The following is a 19,731-nucleotide window of genomic DNA, read 5'->3' as shown; positions in this document are numbered from 1 at the left end:
CAGCTGGACGTCGAGTTTCTGTAATTTTCGTGCGACGGCGATATTAGCGCCGTGTCGTTGCTACTACTAAGCACAAGGCGAGTAATCTATTTAATCGTGCTGGTTATTATCGCGATAACGATTTTCATCGGCACGATTACCGGCAGCCGAGCGTTTAATTGCACGCCGATATTAAATTACTATCGGCCATGTGTCCGATCTCTATTACACCAACATTAACGCGCGGTGTTCTCCTGTAGCGAAGCAAGACAAAAGAAACGGGAGCAATTACACTGTAACCCCTATCGTTCGCTATCATTCTATAATTGTTTCTTTTTCTTTTTTAGTTTCATTTTCTCCCTTTTTCCTTTCTTTTCGTTCGCGTCGCGAACACGCTCGAAACCGACACAACGAACGATTCGATTAAAATTTCAATTATTCGCCGGACATCGCTGATAATTCAACGACCCCTCTCCTTTGAGAGACGAGAGGTCGATCGATTTTGATCAGATCTACAATAGCTTGCGAAAGTATTCGAGCACCTAGTGACCTGGTAACCATAGTAATGGTTACGCAGTTCGATGACTTTTCATAATTTTGAATATTTGATACCAGTTCTTTTTTTGCAAAATAAGAGAATATTTGGAAAATTTAACGAAAGCACTTCCGTTTACTCAAACATGTTTACTGAAATCTACTTCAAATTTCGTAATTTCGTTATTCAAATTATTTTTTGGAAAATTTTAATCTGAAGAAGCTCAAGTACTTTTGCAAGCCATTGTATGTCTTTCCTAATTTGTCTAATCGGTTTCTTCTTTCCTAATTCGATTTAATTGATAGTCTGTATGTTTGTTAATGAAATTTTACTTCCTTCTTTGTTTTGTTTCTAACGCGTTCAAGCCGGCGTATGAATGTGACATGAATTAATTGTGCCCGAATTTGAATACAGATTTCGTTTCTTGTTTGAATTCTTCTGTTTACGTGCGAAAATGTTTAGTTATATCTAACTGAAGTTGTCGATGATCTACAAGGTACAGTATTTTTTACAGATCACGAATGAACGAAACTTAAAGTTTTAGAAACTGTTAGAGCTGCAAGATACTTGAAGCGATACAGAATGTTTAGTTCGCGTGTGCTTATCAAATTTCAATTACAAGATTGCATTGAGTTCCTAATGCAATTTTGATAGTGTGTTTCAAGTCTTAATCAGACTTACACCGCTTCCTAATTTAGAAACACCTTAGAACTAAAAATACGTGAACAATGTTCAACTCACAGTTGAACCACGCCAGATTGAACGCGTTAACGTTCACAGATCTCTGTCCAAATAAAATGAACACCACATATATATATATCCACTATCGCTGTTCGAAGGAAGAAACACAAGGTAGATTAGTATTTCCTTTCCAGACCAACTGGAAAATGCGGAAATTCCCATTTACTCTCACTCGACTCAATGAAAAAAAGAAAAGAGTGAAAAGAAAAAGTTTTAAATAGCCGATTCGAATTTTCTCTATCAATTGTGTACATGTGTTTATTACTCTTATATTGACTCAATGATGTTATTCTGTGGTGCTTTGCATGTCTCTATTGGACTCTGCATGTCATATAGGGCATCGTAAGTACTTATTAAATGAACTCATCAACGACTACCGAATACACACGACACCCGCAAAAAAACTCTTTGTTTCAAAATAAAAATATATATATATACTTGGACGCGTACGAACTGCGTTGCGACAAGTTGAATGAGCGATTCTAGATCGTTATACATATATACACGTATATATTAACTCTAGTCGTGTATACCGAAAGCTTCTGTTGGTTTCTCTAAAGAAAACGTGGAGAAGGTAGCGAGTGCCTGTAAGAACAGTCGGATGGGAAATCGAGCAACCTCAAGACATCTCTCTGTGTTCCCACTATTGCCTGTTATATTGAGAATCCAGGCTCTTACAGACCAAATTATTACGGTTCAGACTGTTTCGAGCTTTCAGGTGTAAACTCTGCTGTGTTTTCGAAAACGTTCCGCCAACCTCGGTAATATACTACATATACTACATCACAGGGTTGGTGCAACGTTACACACTTCTCTAAGACAATTTCGTGGATTTCCACCTGCAAATCTTGAATAATCTGAACTGCTGTTTTGTTCAAGGCAGATTTATTGTGCGGTTTCTAATAGTTGGAAGTTGTTTTATATTTATGGATATGAAAGACGAATCAAATGATGGATTTGAATTATTGTTACTGATCGACGAAAGTAGTTGATTTTCTGAAAACCGACTGTACTTACTGCGATTGAACTTTTTGAATTTATTTTTCAAGAAGAGCAACTACGATCAAAGTGTAATCGCCTACGAGAGAAATGAGGATAGGATGTTTCGTTCTGCTCGATTATTTAGTATACTTAATTTATACCTTTGAGTAATTGACTGGAATAATTTAGGTTAAGTTGCTTAATTTAATTTTTTTCTCTATATCTAAACAATAGAATCTATTAATAATTTTTATTGCACAAGATATAGAATAAAGTTAAATATACAAAAGTGATGTAACCTAACTTATTCTGATTATCTATGAATTAATAGTATCTATTAATTAATTATTAGTTAGAAATTAATATCATATTATGATAAATATATGGCACTACGATGAGCCAAAACGATTAAAAAGATATAAACAATTGAAAATTTATTGGCTCGTTTGAATGTTAATTTTTAACGCTTTGGAGCATTGAAACGAATGGAACTCGGTTTAATTGAATTTAGCGCTGTGCGACTAGTATGAAAAGCTCCTTACGGATATCAAAATCGAAGCAGGAAAAATAACAAAGGAAACTGGCTTTCAAACATTTCTCGATTTTCATGGCTGTTAATTAAATGAAGCAAATGAGCGAAACATTCCAGGAAGATTTCCGCTCCTTTATTCGAATTAATTTACTTTGTAATTAGATCAAACTTGTAATTAAAATCTTCTCGTGTATGACTTAAAGTCACTGCTGAATGTATTTGTACATTTATACAAAATTTCTAGATATTCAGAAGTTATTCATTTCTAAACTGAAAATTGACATCTTTTGGGCTCAATTGATGAAATAATTTAAATTACTAAATATAAAAATAATCTCTATGTGATATATAATAATTCCAGCAAAACGAACATCCTTTCAACAATTGGTAAAAGTTTTAATTTCGAAGAGCCAATTTCTCAATTTGCTTTGCCCCGATTTCATATTTTCGTTTCAAGTCAAAGGCTCGAGGTTGTTTGCAACAGGTTCTCTAGTTTATTTATCTTTTTGTAGATACCTTAGACGTAGAATCGTATTATTATTAAAATCATGCTGCTCGCCGATGTTGATTTGACGAATTTCCTGTCTGGCCAAGTAAAGCCAGTTGAGCATCTTTTGTTATTCCCCGGGTCCTCTGTCAATATCGTTTGTCCATTACGCTGTGAATGTTTGATTTGAGACTCCCTTTCGCTGTTTCCTGTTAGCTGAAACGTCCGCAAACCTGCAGAGGATGTAATAACTGAAGAAAGTACAGACCAGCTAAATGAGTCCCCCTCGATTAAAAAGGAAATTGAGGAAAATGTAGTGTTAAGTTTCGTTTCACGCTTCGTAGGCTAAGCGAAAGAAATATTAAAAAGCCTACATAAAATTTCAAAAATCAATGCTTTAATATAGATGTAGTTTGTAATTGGAGACTCTAAGAAATAATTTAGTGCAGTAGAAGTATAAACCTCTGTAGATCAGAATTTGTAACAGAAGTATATAAAATGATTCTCCATTTAAAAAGTAAAAAAATATCGAAGTAAATTCTTTTCTTTTCTTTTTTGAATTTTCATTGTTGCATTAATAACTTTTTGTGGGAATTGTTATTTTGCATGGAAAAAGTATACAAATTATATATGCAATATAATAATATATGCGTCAGTAGCAGAAGTCATAATCTCTTCAAATAAACACAATTTATTCACAAAGAATGTCTGGATGTTGCATTGTACTACGAATTACATTGCTGCATATGAAGTAACGTTAATTTATTCCACTATATGCATTGACTAATGAAATTTTCCCTCTAAAAGGATTAAATACTTGACCAAACCTCTAAATTACTAAGCATTTAAGCGAGCCCAGTATAAGAACCATATCGAGTGGGATAATCCTCTCTAACTCCTTCCTTAAGTAGCATGATTCATTTATCTAAAGGGTATTTGAAATTAAGCTCCTCCACGAATTTTATATGCCAGCTACAAAATCAATTACTCGAACTAACACTTTTCTAATTTCACACAGCCTTTTTGGCAATCATAAATTGCATGTTAAATTATAATATCGATGTTCTGATCTTAAATATTTTTTCTCAGCTGGTCTGTACTAAAAGAAAATTGAAAATCGACAGCAGTGGCGTGCAAAAGCCTCTGGTTTGGCAAATTTTACACTTTTTCTTGGAAGAATAAAATTAAAGATGTTTCAACTAGTGTTAGATATAAAAATGTATCATAAAAATAGCTTTTATTTGAAAAACATGACAAGTTATTTTTACTAAAATTTTTTGCATACGATCAATGTTTTAATTTTAACATATATCTCAATCAGTATTATATTTCTATCATGTGTCTTGAAACATTTTTTGGATATTGATTGTTATAGCGTTATTTGTATCCTTTTTTCCAAAACTTCCTAGATAATACCTCTCTTTTTTTAAATACATCTACTTTCTAAGCTAAAAAACGTTGTTTCCAATTAGGTCATATTAAAGTGCTATCGAGTACCTTATCTACTATTAAGATAGATTATACATCAAATTTTTAGGAAATTTTGCAAAAGATAATCAGCTACTTTTTCACGCCAGTGTATCTCCCTGTCCTTTCTTACTTTCTCCCTTCTGAAACACTCACGCCCAATGCAAACGAATGATACGACGTCATTGGAATTTAGCATCAGTGAACACTTTGACAATGTATGATACGACAATTTTATATATACCTAGATATTTATAATAGTACAATGCACAGAGATGTGAGATCCCACTATTATAAATGTAAATCAGTTAAATCTGACAAGTATCTCTAATTTTCCATCAAATGGTATTATGTAATTTAACATGTTTATATTTCCAGTAATACAACGCGCACGAGACTGTTACAATAGCAAGATTTTATCCTCGTGTGTATTGCAGTACAGTAGAATTCCATTTTAATAAAAACTCTCTAATTTTCCCTATTACCTATAATTTTTCGTCTATATAACAGGAGTCCACATTCACAGATGTTCTCATTCCACATTTCACGCCAGGTTATGCATTCCACTTGGCACTTACGAAAATTTCGTCACAATAAATGAAATTTGAATATATCCGCTGCGTTAAGATTATAAATCTGTTAAATAGTACAGTGTCGTTGATGCAAAATTCCATGAAAGTCTCATCGCTCGTTTAGCGTCAGGCCTAATTCGATCGATGGATACCGAGAAACGAGGAACGAAAGCGGAATCGGTAACAACGTGCAGCCAATTAACGGCTCGTTAATTACCAGACTGGTGCACGTTTCCTCTTTTGGTCGAAATTAAACGGCCACGCACGGACAAAGCAACAAGAAGAGAGAAACGTCGACGTCGCTATTGCGACGCGACGCGATGCCTCGAACAACGTTCGCGCAGCGTTCGTTTCCGTTCCGCGGGCTTCCCGTGCCGCGAATCGACGATCAATTAGCGGAATCTTTGATCCACGCCGAAAGGAATATCCACGTCCTCGTGGAGAATTAACGATCCATCGGCACGACGAGTCGCGTGCATCCGCGCACGCACACGCACACGTCGTTTCGGCTTCGTTTGTTCGCCAGACTGAAAGACGCGTTGCGATACGTAAACGCCACCTTCTCTGGATCGTGCCGGCTGATTTACGCGCGACAGGTCGTAACTCTTTGCCCGTTGAGAGCCAGGAAAAATCGGTGTTCCGGTGAGAGCGATCGAATCAGGAGGAACGATATAGTTCTGGTAATGATTTAGACGGGGGAAAATGGAATTCGTGAAGAAACTAGAGAAAAGAACTTGGAGATGTGAAGTTCTCGTATATTTTATGTTAACTGTTAACTTTTACGATGTAAAACGAAAATATTTATTGGTGCGGTTCCAACATATCTCGATAAAGAATTTGAATCTATTTGAACTTGTAAGTTATCGTTTGAGGTAGGAGAGAAACCGATTTTCTATTGCATTGTGACAAACGATTTTAGATGGGACATACTTTTATGATGATACTACTATTGATAACGATTCTATTCATGTTGATCTTTTATTTTGACATCTTTTTTAATCTTTGTTAGATTATTTAACCGAGAACCTACTATCTTTGATCTAAATTTGTAATTTAGATACGTAGCCAAATAGAAGCGAGTGTAGTATCTTATTTCCTAATTGAATTCAATAAATTGTTAGAGTAGAATGTAATGAAAGATATTGTTGGGAAGGACGCGATCCTATGGTGAAATATTACGTTGAAAATATCGGTGAGAATTTTCAATTGGGATTATAATATTCGAAGAATTTGGATACTTGAATTTAAAATTAAATCCAATTCTTTATTCGTCAAGAAAGAATTACAATTACGCGAATATAGATCTTTTTCCACATTTTTTGATGTTTTCCTTTATCGCAAAATTCCTGTTTCTTTGTCCATTTACAAACAATCTATCACCGAAACAAGAAGCTTCTCAATTGTATGAGATGTAGCACGTACATATGTATATCAGAAAAAAATAAAATCTCCTGGCTTGAATAAGGGAAGAGATGTGACCTGATCTGATCATTCGTCTGCGTGAATCATTTTACGCAGCGTTTATTAATTTTGATATCGAATCCGTTTGATAAATCCGATTGAAATCGTACCCTTGTAACGCTGCCTCGTATCTCGGGATATCTCATCGGCAGTGATCTCCTTAATCAATTTTAGTACCTCAGCAAACATACCTTTAACTTTTGTTGGATCCTGTCTGTTTTATTTTTATCCTTTCTTCAATGGTTCACCCATTTTTCATAACCTTTAAAGAGAAACCCGGGTTATTAAATATTCCACAAAAGCTTGAAGCTTCATTTCTGCGTTTCAATACCTCCCCTCGTGTCCCCAGCGAGTAAATTTTATTTGTCATTCTCGTACAGCGAAGTATGCGAAGTTAATTATATTCGATTTGCTTTACATGCAATTAAGAACGGTGGGGAGGAAATAAAACGTTCACTTTTTCATTTATTATAGAGCAAAAGAATGTTTTTAACAACAAGGCCTTTTGTATTTATTACGAAAATATAGTCCTTCCCCTTCGTACACCGTTTTAATCAAGAATTAATCAAGAATCGATGAATCAAGACTTGTAAACTTTTTCATAAAACAAGTACTCAAATTCTAAAACTTGAAAGTAACAAAGTAAAAACTTGAAAAAAGACCAAAAAATGAAGGCAACTCTCTTCGCAAATTTCGCCACCAAAATATCGAAATTTTCTATGTTCTTTGATTAAGTGTTCTAATTAATAATTCCTCGTTTCTCCCCAATTTTATTTCTTCCTCTTTGTTAACGATTCCGCCTAGAATGAATTCGCGATACTCGTCGATTATCGATAAACAGAAATATTTTCTCTAAATCCAGGAAAAGAAGGATGGGCCAGTGTATAAGTTTTACGAGACCATTCGAGATTTCGGCGGGGAGATCATGAGCACCATCAGTCATCTTCGTGATGTCACCCTGTTCGCGCCCAGCAACGCTGCTCTTGAGGAACCTGGTGTACAGAAGATTCTGCAGAACAAGGAACGTGTGAAAGAGATCCTGAATCTTCACTATGTGAAGGAACGGTTGCCACTCGATAAAATCAAGAACAAGAGCGTCAGCCAGGTGAGTGATCTAATTTAACGAACTTCTAAGAAAAGCCTAGGGCCCGTCCTCAAAGATATCAGTGAAAGTTTCGAATCGCTTCGAATGTCTGGGAATATTTCGAATATTTTCAGATATATACTGCAAGGATACTAAGAAATATATAGAAACCGAAAAATATTGGAAGTTACATAGAGCTAAGAACTTTTAGAAATTTAAAAAAGTTTTATAGATTTCTAGAGAAATGATAATAGGTTAGAAAATAATAATTTTATGATGCAGATTTTGTTGATAGTTTTATCGAAAATAGAGAAAACATGAGAGTCATTTTATATTAAAAATTATTATTCCATTTAATGATTGATACATTCGCTCCTATTAAAATATAATCCTTAACCATGTTTATTTTTCATTGAAGTTTTCAGCGAATGTGTTAATTGATATGCACCCTTTTATAAATACAAATATTTCACTGATTGAAATGATTGCATGCCAAAATTTTACAGCTTATAGTAAGATGTTTATTGTTTCATTGTTAAATGTTACCTTCAGTTTCGAATTATTAATTATGTTTTAAATGAATTCGAAGGAACAAATCAGTATTATGGAAAATTATCGTTGCATACTCAAGTTCCCTTATAATCCTGAAATAACTAATACTCAAAATTCATGAATTATACGATTCGCTGAATCCTGTGGACTGGAATTTAGTTTAAATATTTTTTATTTCGTAGCATTAGTTAAAAGAACTATAGAATATAGTACAGGCCTAAAGGTATCGCAAATAAAAACCATTAATTTCTCTAAATCAATAAAAATGTTATTCTGAACATAAATCAATAATTTTTTTCAATTTTATTTCATAACAATTACATCAATTTTCACATATAATGTTACTTTATTACAAATTCTACATCTCTCCTTCTATTTAGAATTATCGAATTACAGCCCTTTTCACTAATGCTTATTGATTTTAAATCAAATGCCAGAATCAGATATCTTTTTAATTTTCAATATCCATACTTATTCTAGCTTTATTGATAAAGATCAATCTTTACATTATTTATTATTCAAACTTCTCGAATATTTGTTTTATTAAAACATATTCTAACTCTTATTTCTTGATATTTGGAATTCGATTTTAATATTATAAAAATTCTAAGATTTCTAAGAGTTTGGGTAGATTTTTTAAAGATTATAATTAATAATAAAATAATAATTTCTTTAAAATTATAATTAGTAGTTAATTCCTATAAAATTTTACTATTAGAAGCGAATCGAAACTTCCTGCAACCAAGTTACAACTGCTAATCATTATCATATTGTTCTAAAATATTGGCAAGGATTTTATTTATTAATTTTCCCCCAATAACACAAACGTTTCTAAACGACGATATTACAATATTTTTCATTGAAATTATGATTCTACACGCGTGTGCGGTGGTTACAAATTGATTAACTCAATATTTCTCGGTTTTCTGTTTTCGTTTGAAGAAATCCTCGATCGGGAAGCCACACTTTGCGGTAATTACACATTTATTCTCTTTCAATGTTTTTGTTAGACTGTTCGTGAATTTTCTCTGCATCTTTTTCTCCTTTTGCAATTGCCTTGATTTACTTCTCAATGTTGACCTCAACTTGAAATCACATTCTGTGAAATATCGCTGTACACATTGTATTTATAGTCTCTGGGAACACTTGTTATTCGAAATGAAATTTTACTCCATGGCACGTAGTCGTAGTTACGTTATATTGAATTTCGATTATTCGTATTTGCTTTCCTACTGGACTTACTCGTTTACACCTTTGAAGCTATGCAAAAATTCCTTTTTCAAACTGAATTGGATACCCGAGATCATTGAAGGAATGATGTATTAATTAATCATATCGTATAATTAATCATATTGATGTAATCAATAATATAATTTTTATTCTTTGATTCCTATTCGTCTATGACTCATTTTATAATAATTTCATATTTCAGTTTTTTTCAACATGATATAATTGAAATATTATCGTCTACTAAATTTCATATTGAGTTTGTTTGGAATTATGTTATTTACGATTAGAAAAAATACTTTAAGCAGACAATTCATTTTGAATATGGAATGGATACTAATCAGTAATAATTTCATCAAATACTATCAAATATTGCTATATTATTGCGTGACGATAAAGACAAGTAGTATTTTAAACGAATTTTAAACCGTTAAGAAATTTGTATACAATCTTGTAATATGCAAGATATATATCTTCAAATTTATTTGCTTACATTTTTAATGTAGCTTTTTCTCATTTTCTTCTTGTTATTTAATTTCTTGGTCATTGTTATAGCCATTATTTTCAAATTTATTTCCATCCCTAATTAATATACAACAGACACGCTGAAGAATAGAAACTTTTTGTTATCCGACGAAAAATCTTTTTCATAGTCATTGCTTCATAATGAACAGCTGAGAAACTAACAGGTGTTCTTGGTCAACTTTGAGGAAACTCAGAGAAGACTAACCTAAAGTGCGTTGTTATGACGTTAGGAGTCTCTTGGTCAAACTTTTACCTTCCAATCCACTTACAATTAATCCAGGCAAACCGGGAATCTTCTTATCGGATTCGACTAAGAAAGTTCGTTTTCATTTAACGTCATTTCTCAAAACTTCTGGTTAACGTGCGATCAGCACTCGCTCTATCATCGTTCAGAAGATTACGCGAATGATCATTAATATCCTCTTCGGACAATTCATATTGTAACGAAATACAGAGTTATAGTATATGTTACTCGCAGAAATTGCAAGGTTCTATATATTATTGACCGAATATTTTCCTGGTTTCTATTGCGAGTGAAATAAGTAAAGAATAACGGAGAAACGGATTTCTAGGACATGCGCTTATGAAGCAAGTTTTCAAAGACCTTACGAAAAAAGAAAAGCTTTTCTAAAAGAAAAAACTCGAATAATATCGTTACGAAATAACTTTTTAGGATAATTCTTAAGAAAATCTGTAAAGAAAATATTCACTACTTAATAATGACTCTACTACCTTAATCCTATATCTAAGCTGTAAAAGTAAATTTTACTTTCATAAAATTTATCAGTCTATGAACTTTCATAGAATTTATAAAATTTATTAATTCATGCACTATATTAGATTTCCCTTTAAAGAAACCTTATCACGAAAAAAATATCAAATTTTGGATCATAAATATTGGCAAAGATAGCAAATTTTATTTTTCTACTTCTTGCATTTCAGTGATCGTTTCCTCCTGAAAACGTATCTCCGTTTCATGTTACACGTGTTCTTGATATACAATTTTTTAATTAAGAATTTTTGTAATCGAAAAAACGTGCGCATGTATTAAATAAACGGTGCTTTTAAAAAAAAACTACTAGATTTCGATCTATAATTAAACGATTTTTTATTTCGCGCGATTGAGTTATAACAGTTCCTTCTGAAAACGTGGAAAAATATGTTTTACAATGTAGCAAGAAAAATGAACGAGAAAAACGAAGAAACAGGAAACAAAAATCGTTTAATTAAAACGATACATCCTCAACGGAGTTGCATAAAAGAATAATTCCCGCGTAAATTCATACGTTTCACTTCTCTCTCTTTGAATAAATTTAAGCGACTTTATTTCTTTCATTGCGCATCGTTCGCGAATTCGCAGTTTGTTTACGCGTTTGTTTACAGGATGAATTTATAGGGCAATACAGAAGCGTTTTGCAAATCCGGGATGAAAAATCGCACCTTCGTTGGTACAATAAACGACTAAAAATACCGCGAAAAATACGATTCGAACTATAGTTCTGTTCATGGGAGCGCTCTCATAAGTGAAATATATATACATTTCGGGAATTTTACGTTTCTCCTGATCGCCATACTAATTACCATGATAATCCCGAATAGCGCTCTTGTAAAGCTACGCTTTCGATGTTATTTTTTAGTTTTTATCCATACCAAGTATTATTATTTAAATAATAATAGCGTGAAAGAATTTTCTAACTTAATTTGCTATAATATTAATATTAAAATGTAGAAGATAAATATTGAAACCGGGACATTCCCCAAAGTCACTTCTAAAGTTTTTATTATAGTTTTATTACTTATCTAGTCTTCTCAAATATTTAAAACAACACGTTTTACAGCGAAAACAATTGTGTAGCTACTTTTTAATGTCTTAAGATATCAATCGTCCGTACAAACCTGCTTGTAGTGTTTTAAGGTCATATGAGTAATATGAGTTCACACGAGATTATATTCGACATTACGTCGATGTAATATTTCATTTGCAATATTTTTTTCGTCAATTTACATTATTCGATTCCATTTTTAGCAGAGTAATTATAAAAAACCATTCCAAGTATTTGTCCTACAGTTCGTCGTTATTTCTGCTTTCATCTAGATTTATTTCTTCGAAAATGGACACATCGGAATAACCAGAATTGGGTGGAAAATTTTCTGAAATTAAAACGTCCGTACCATACGCTACTTCGATATTGAAATATTTGAAGTTTAACAATTTATCGGTCACGCGGGATTTTATTCGTCGAACAACCGATATGTATCACGGCAGACGCGAAGTTTTAACGCTACACAGGGAAATCTCGTTACTCTCGATTAGAACAATTTACTCATTGTTTACAATAATTAATACAAGCACCGTAGGCAGTAAACGAGAACTGGCGGGGTCAATATCGGGAGAGACAGCTCGCTCGGTGCGTTGCTGATAAATATCGCGCGCATTACTGCGTCGATGCTGTTTAATAACCGGCAATTAGTGACTCGGCATTAGTACGCCTGTTTCGGCTTTTATCATAATCCCATTCGGACATTAATCCATGTGTCCGCCGAGACCTTCATTCCGCACAGCATTTCTTATCAGTCTCTGTGAATTGATGGATTAATCTCTGACCCTATCTAGGTCACCCTATAAGTACAGTGTAACCACCTTTTACATGAACAAAATTTTAGTAGTACTTGACTTAATTGAACTTTAGCTGAGCTCCTGTTACCTAGAATATCGTCCAGCGTCGATCCACTTATACGAACGTCCAACAATAAGATGTAAACAATAGCGGTGCGCATTATATGACACTCTCATGCTTCATAATCGATACGAGCTTGCAACGTTATTATGTATTTCAGAGGACGTGTTACGTGGAATTCTCGTATCTGGACACGTACTTCTATTAACTAAACGAAAAATTATACATGATAGAAAGAAATAAGTGGACTCCTGTTATATGAAGGATCTGGTTATATGAACCAACTTGTCTTCCGACAGATTCATATGAACGAAGTTCTACCGTGATACTACAACATTTTTAATCATTATAGATTTAACAAAATGATGGGTATATCACTTTTTCGCTTAGCTTCAAATACGTAAACGCAAATATATTATACGTAGGAATCGGTTAAAATTTGTTTAATTGCTTCCTCATTTGTATTTACAACGTATTTATATACTAAATCTTCTGCCAATTTTCTTATCAATTGTAATTTCTTTCGTTTTGATAGATCTTCAGCAAAGTTACTCTGGCTCTCAACTACGGAGTTATAATAATCTTTAGTTTTTTATCTTTAATTACATATTCTGAAGATTTTCTAAGCGATTGCAATCGTTATTCAACGCAATTGTTGTCAAACGTGTACTATTATTCGATTGATGACGAGACGAAAATCAAACCTTTGTACGCGTCAATAGAATGTTAATTTACGAACAGGCAGAGGGATATAATTAAAGGCAGCGTTCCGTATCAGCGTACTGAATGATTCAGGCATGGATATTCAAACGTAATTAGCTATATCGGTGATTTCGTGTAATTGCATTCACAGATCAAATTCGACAGTCGCTAGCCAAGCTACAGATATCGCGACTTACAGAACATGCGAATTCGGAATAATACCCTGGATCATCCCGTTCAAATGTCATCCTGTACAAATTTTATTATATCTCGTATTATTTACAGTTTGATCTGTTTAGTGTTAAAGTTAATCATAATATTCGGTCGATAAGGTAATTGTTATCAATATGGAGAATTTTACTTTTTTCCCTTGTATGAAGACGTTGATTGTATACGTAACTTATGTTTCCAATATCTCTTATTTCTTATAAACTTCCTTACGAATCAAAAGTACATTATTTCCCATATGGTAATCTACGAAAGAGACTTTTTATGACTATATTATACGTGTTATTCAAAACATTTTGAAATTTCGTTAGCGGTCAGATTCCTTTCAAATTTTGGTATCTTACACAGTCGTGTCTTATTATTATAATATATCTAATCATTATAATTATTAAAATGTTTTGTATAATACATCTATAAAATTACTTTGTGTCCTGAACCTAAAGGAACGATTGAATAAAGACATCAGAAAATCTCTAATTTTGCCATTACACGGAGCCACAAGCCTGCGGTCTGAGGCTACAAGTGCCATTTATTGCTTCGAAACAAACGCAGATTCAACGGAATTACATTTCGCGGAACGACGACGAATAAATTAATTTGCGACAACGCACACGTGGTCGTGCTGCGAAAAAAAGAAGTCGTTTTATCTCGAACGCGGCGCGTTACCAAAGTTTGGTGTGTTTCTCTTCCGTGGTTGTTTTATCGTCTCATTGGGGTCTGGGGCCGCGCGTCATAAAGCAGAAGAGCGACATAAAACATATCCGCGATAAATTGGCGTGAAAGCAGCGCCGTTTAATGCAAATCGGCCAACCTCCGTGAATAAAAACCCGGGGACATTTTGGCTGACCGTCCACGACAACGATTAAAGGCGAAACAGCGCTGCATCCGTAGGCTGTTTTATTGGCTTGTTCATTCCACTATTCTGTTGGTTATTTCCTTTTTTGGGGGGATTTTTTTGGCTAATGGCCTTTCGCAGATGAGATTCTTCAAGATGTGAAAGATTTTATTCAGTTCGATTCGGAAGCCACATTGAACAGTTTCATAAATTGTAAAGCAGAATAATACGATGATGTTGCAGATGCTTAAATTTAACTTGGAATTTACTATTATTCATGTCACCTTCTTGTAATAAATGAGCTATGAAAGATTCTTTTTTGAGACTCGAACATAAAATAGGCTTACTTGTGTAACGAAATTGAGGAATCGAAAAAGTGGAGTTGGTCGGTTTAAGATCTATCGAATTTAACGTCTATCAAAATTGTTTTAAATCTTCTTAAACTTTAAATTAGATACGCTGAGTAAAAAATGCTATATGTTAAATAAAGAAATTTTGTTAAGTATACCTGCTGTTGAATATACGCTAACTTATCTCAAGGAAATGTTACAAGAGGAATTTTGTCTTCGTATTTATTACTAAATTTTTGAAGGAAATAACGTTTCATCCTCGATCTATCAATAACGCCCATGTCGTCGTTACTTAGCTAATTGCCAATTAAGAAGAACTGATGCTTCCTAAAGACAGATTGTATCCAACAGGAAGAAGATGAAGAACTGGATTGCATGCTGCAAAAGGCAGAGTATGAAACCTATTCTCACGTAAAGCTATTCCGTCTGACATCTATCAAAGACACTTTCGCGTTCTGATTTTCTCAATCATATTGTTTTTCATTATCTTCTTTTTATTATCGATGCAAATGAGCAACGTATTTGTAATAAATGAATCAATAAATTAGTACAAATTTTGACGTAGAACCGGCGAACATGTTGGAAATTTTAATTGAGTTTCTAATTGGTGAACTACGATTAAAAGGCAGGTTACGTCCGCTTCGAATTGATATAACTCGATTAAAAAAAGCAGAATTGCGCTTAAGCGCACTAAATATCGAAGAGAGATAGAGCAAAAAGAAGAATTGAAATCGGATGAAACGCGAAATGAAGAACGTGGAAAGTGCATGGATCCTGGCGGAATAAAAAGTAAAAGGCGGCCGAGTGATCTCGCGTAGAAAAAGGCTTATAGGAAAATTCTTTGCCAAAGAGGGGCGTGGATTTTCATGGAATTTATTCGATCTGATCTTTGAAGCCGCTAGTCTCGATAGTAGATGCATCTATATACGGATGCAGTAGCAGCAACTCAAGATCAGAAAAGTAACTGGAAGTGGTGCGGGGAGTACAAGTAGGAAAATTCATGAGAAGGGGATCAATCGGAAAAGGAATCACTACCCTTAAGCTCTCTCTTGCTCTTCGCCTCTCTCTTTCTTTCTTTTTATCCCTCTCCTATCTTGGAGTCTTTTTGCTTCTTTTTCTTCGTCGCTACCACTCTCATTAAACTTTCTACGAAAATGCCAGGACTCCAATGAGGAAACAAATTTTCAACTTTAAACGGGTATTCGCGGAAGCGTGAATTAAGACTGTCAAATGGTTTATAGGCGGTGCCATTCCTTTTACAATAGTTTTATGATTATACTTTATAGTTTCTAATAATTTGTATGTTTATCACATAATTATTATTTTATCTATCGCTGACATTCTCGTCTATTTTTCATTGTCACAGTGAGTATAATAGAAATAACTAGTTTTGTTTATGTGTGTACAGCAATTTTATTATTTATTTTCAATAAAACAATCCTCAGATTTGTACATGTATACGTGTAAACTTTTTTATTATATATATATTATAAGTTTGACTGATTGTAAGAACTAGATTCTGTTAGATTCTATTAGACATTTAAAATAGATTTCTGTGAATTATCAGACGTAGAATTTCCCACATCGTTTACATATAAATAAAGCAATAAAGCAATTTCACATTTATCGCAACATGCCAAATTGACTCAAGGAACAAAATGTGCATACAAATGTGAATTGTTTATGGGTTTATATAAAATATGGGTTTTCATACACTTAAGTTCTGAATATTCGACTGAAAGAAAATTATTCTTTATTTATTACTCTTATATTGTAGAAAGAAATCGTACAATATACTCTTAAAAAAGAAATCAAAATCTATGAAAGTATCATGATCTATTAATTTAAATATTAAAAGACAAATAAAATGCGCAGAATTACATACTTTAGATCATTAATCTCTGCTTGAAATTATATATTCTTCCTCTGAACTGTCGTAAGTATACTAATAAATGCACACGTAACAAAGGAGACTTATTGCTAAGTGCCTAACAACGTTCCTTCTAATTCTCTTCTTTTTGGTCTGTGAGAAAGCTGCAAGTAGGAAAGCGTACATGAATTTAAACTCGGCCCTCGTCTTCCGCTATAACTTGCAGTTAGATACGAGTTCTTGTTTGCACGCGGCTGACTTTCAACCGTTCTTCGAATAAAATCGCCCCATCCACCTCACGGCTCTCTCGTTAATTATTAATTATTTGTCAAGTTCCTTTGACCTTGTTATCGTATTTAAATAATTCACGTATAGTACTCAAAATAAAAACAGCACTTTGGTTATTTTAATTATGGATAAATTGATCTATAATGGCCTTTAAAAACGTTAGACCCTTTTTTAGTTTTTAGTCGATATTTATGTAAATTCATATTTAGAAATAATTCTGCATTAAATGAAATTTTAATGAAGTGAAGTCAAACGTTTCGTTCTAGTATAACACAATGTAACTATGTATTGAAGCTCAATAAATAATTGAGTAATGACATTATCAGCATACCATAGTAAATAGCGAATTATTCGAAGAAACGGATTATTTATTTTCTCTTTCTATATTAATAGCTATATATAATATCGATGTTTCGATGTGTAGAGCATGCTGAGTATATTTTTGAGATTTTCTTTAAGATTCATCGTTCTTTTATAGGTTGCCACAGCAGCAGACAGGAAGAAGCTGTACTTTAATGTGGTCCAGGAACCAAGCGGAAACCAGATAGTGACCGTCGAAGGTGGTGGCGTGAACGCAACAGTGGTCACTGCAAATATCGCTGCTACCAATGGACTGATTCACATCATCGACAGAGTTCTTGGTGTGCCCTATACCAATGTGCTGGAAAAGCTTAGAACCGACCCTATGCTCAAGTATGTTAATATCTTTGTAACACTCAATATACCTTCGAATTAAAATTGAAATATCTAGTAGAGTGAAATTTTAAATTTCTTCAATGTGAACTTAGATGTCTTTCAACAGTTTAATTAATTTTTATTTATCATATATCCTCTATTTTTCGTGATAAATGCCATCGATGGTTTCTATCTCATGAAATATGAAATATAAATCAAAATGGACTGGTTTACACTAAGTAATTCATGTAACGCAAGTTACTGTGGATCATTTAGGGTCTACCGATACTAATTAAGAGCTAAATAATGTTTTTTTTTTCTTTGACTTCATTGATGATCGAGTAATTTCCTGTTACAACTTATTAAGATTGAATTTTAGATCCCAATTCTATTTATGCAATTATTTCAAATATGTATTTGTATTAGGATATCTATTAGAGTAAATATTAGAGAAATATATAACACAGAAAATTTTTACAACAAAATTGATACAGTCAAATAATCTATGAACTAATTTTATCTTCTTTGTCGTTGTTTACTACACTAGTATAGAACTGTAATTATATTAATTATATTCTTGTATATTTCATTAGAGGACCCATTTTATAAATTAAACCGATTCTGTCAATTATATCAGAAAGTACTTAAACGTGTATTCTAGAAAAAATCTTGTTTGTTCCGTCATACAAATAATTTTCATCGCAAAATAATTGATTTTAATTATTCCACTATGTGCTTCGAATTTTTTTTGTCCTTAAATCTAATTAAAGAACATGAGAAATTTTCAGTCCAATTACCATTAACGTGCTTTGTTTAACTGATACAGTAAGTGGACCTCTTATGTAAAGAATTTGGTGATTTTACCAATTACACGTCGATCTATTAAATTCGTACTGAATGCAATTGCATTCGATTTTCTATTGAAGTCGCTTCTGCATTCAACCAGAATTAAATTATTCCCAAAAAAATGTTCAATTTATGCGTGTCAGTTCAAACGAGGAATATACTTGTCATGCATCTCTCCTATGACATTCACACATTTAAAACTGATTTTTGTTCATAAATAATTTGTTAAGTAAACTAAGACTTTCGTACAGTGTTGTACTTCAACTACGAAAGAGAAACAATTTGTATGGAAATTTGTATGTGTCCAACTATCGTGTGCATTACATGAAGAAACATTCTTTTCATGCACGAAACATGTATATTTCCATTTCCGGTAGATTGCTCTAATGAAACTGATTCCAAGTACATGTTCGAACCGTATGAATATTGCGCAACCAGATCCACCGTGATTTAATTCCCCTCTCGTTATTTCAATTATCGATGCATCGATAATGGAAAATCCAATTAAATGATATTCCAATAACCGATAAATAAACTTTCGCGACGCTAAAACCCCGTTAAATGAGTAAACTTCCATAACTAAACATTTATGCGTTTGATGCGATTCGTATATGAAGCTGATCCGAACGATTTTCCATCGATCTAAAGCTCTATGAATACCTGGTAAAACGTTTGTCATTCATCGAAGAAAAGGAAAATAAAAATCGTAGAGAAAGAGCATCGTTATCAACAAGCGTTTGCTAATTGTCAACACGTATCACGTCTTTTATGGGCTATGAAAAATGTATGATAGTTGATGAACAAAAAATAGATGTATTTACATCGGTATTCTAGAAATTTGGAAATACATGTAGTATCAGATATTGTGAAGCACAAAATGGAAATAATTGAGCAAAATTATTAAATTTCAAACGAAATATAAATTATATATAAAGCGTCGGATAATCAAACCTCCGCTGTACCACATTTCTCGAATCCGATAATTCAACGTAAAATTTCCGTCCAAATAAATATAATTAACACTTCAGCAAAGGAGTCGTTCTCTTTCTCTAACGATGAAACGTGTTAACTTAAACGTAACATTTGGAAACATCTGGCGAGACGAATTTATTAGTA

The 19,731-nt window shown here is 33.1% G+C and overlaps 1 protein-coding gene across 3 annotated transcripts in view; it reads left to right on the top strand.

Moving 5' to 3' along the window:
• The window catches only part of LOC126920004 (fasciclin-1), a 382,295-nt gene that overhangs the window by 344,697 nt on the left and 17,867 nt on the right, over positions 1–19,731 (top strand). For 2 of the 3 annotated variants that reach the window (XM_050729813.1, XM_050729811.1), the window contains exons 8-10: positions 7,618–7,860; positions 9,334–9,363; positions 17,573–17,787. In XM_050729813.1, coding sequence (XP_050585770.1) covers positions 7,618–7,860; positions 9,334–9,363; positions 17,573–17,787 — 488 coding nt within the window. The remainder of the gene's footprint in view (positions 1–7,617; positions 7,861–9,333; positions 9,364–17,572; positions 17,788–19,731) is intronic. The other variant, XM_050729812.1, reaches the window with a different exon arrangement.

This window comes from Bombus affinis, chromosome 9 (genome assembly GCF_024516045.1).
Source record: "Bombus affinis isolate iyBomAffi1 chromosome 9, iyBomAffi1.2, whole genome shotgun sequence".
Lineage (NCBI taxonomy): Eukaryota > Metazoa > Arthropoda > Insecta > Hymenoptera > Apidae > Bombus > Bombus affinis.
The sequence above is the reverse complement of the archived record's forward strand: the minus strand, read 5'-3'. Positions and strand labels throughout refer to the sequence as shown.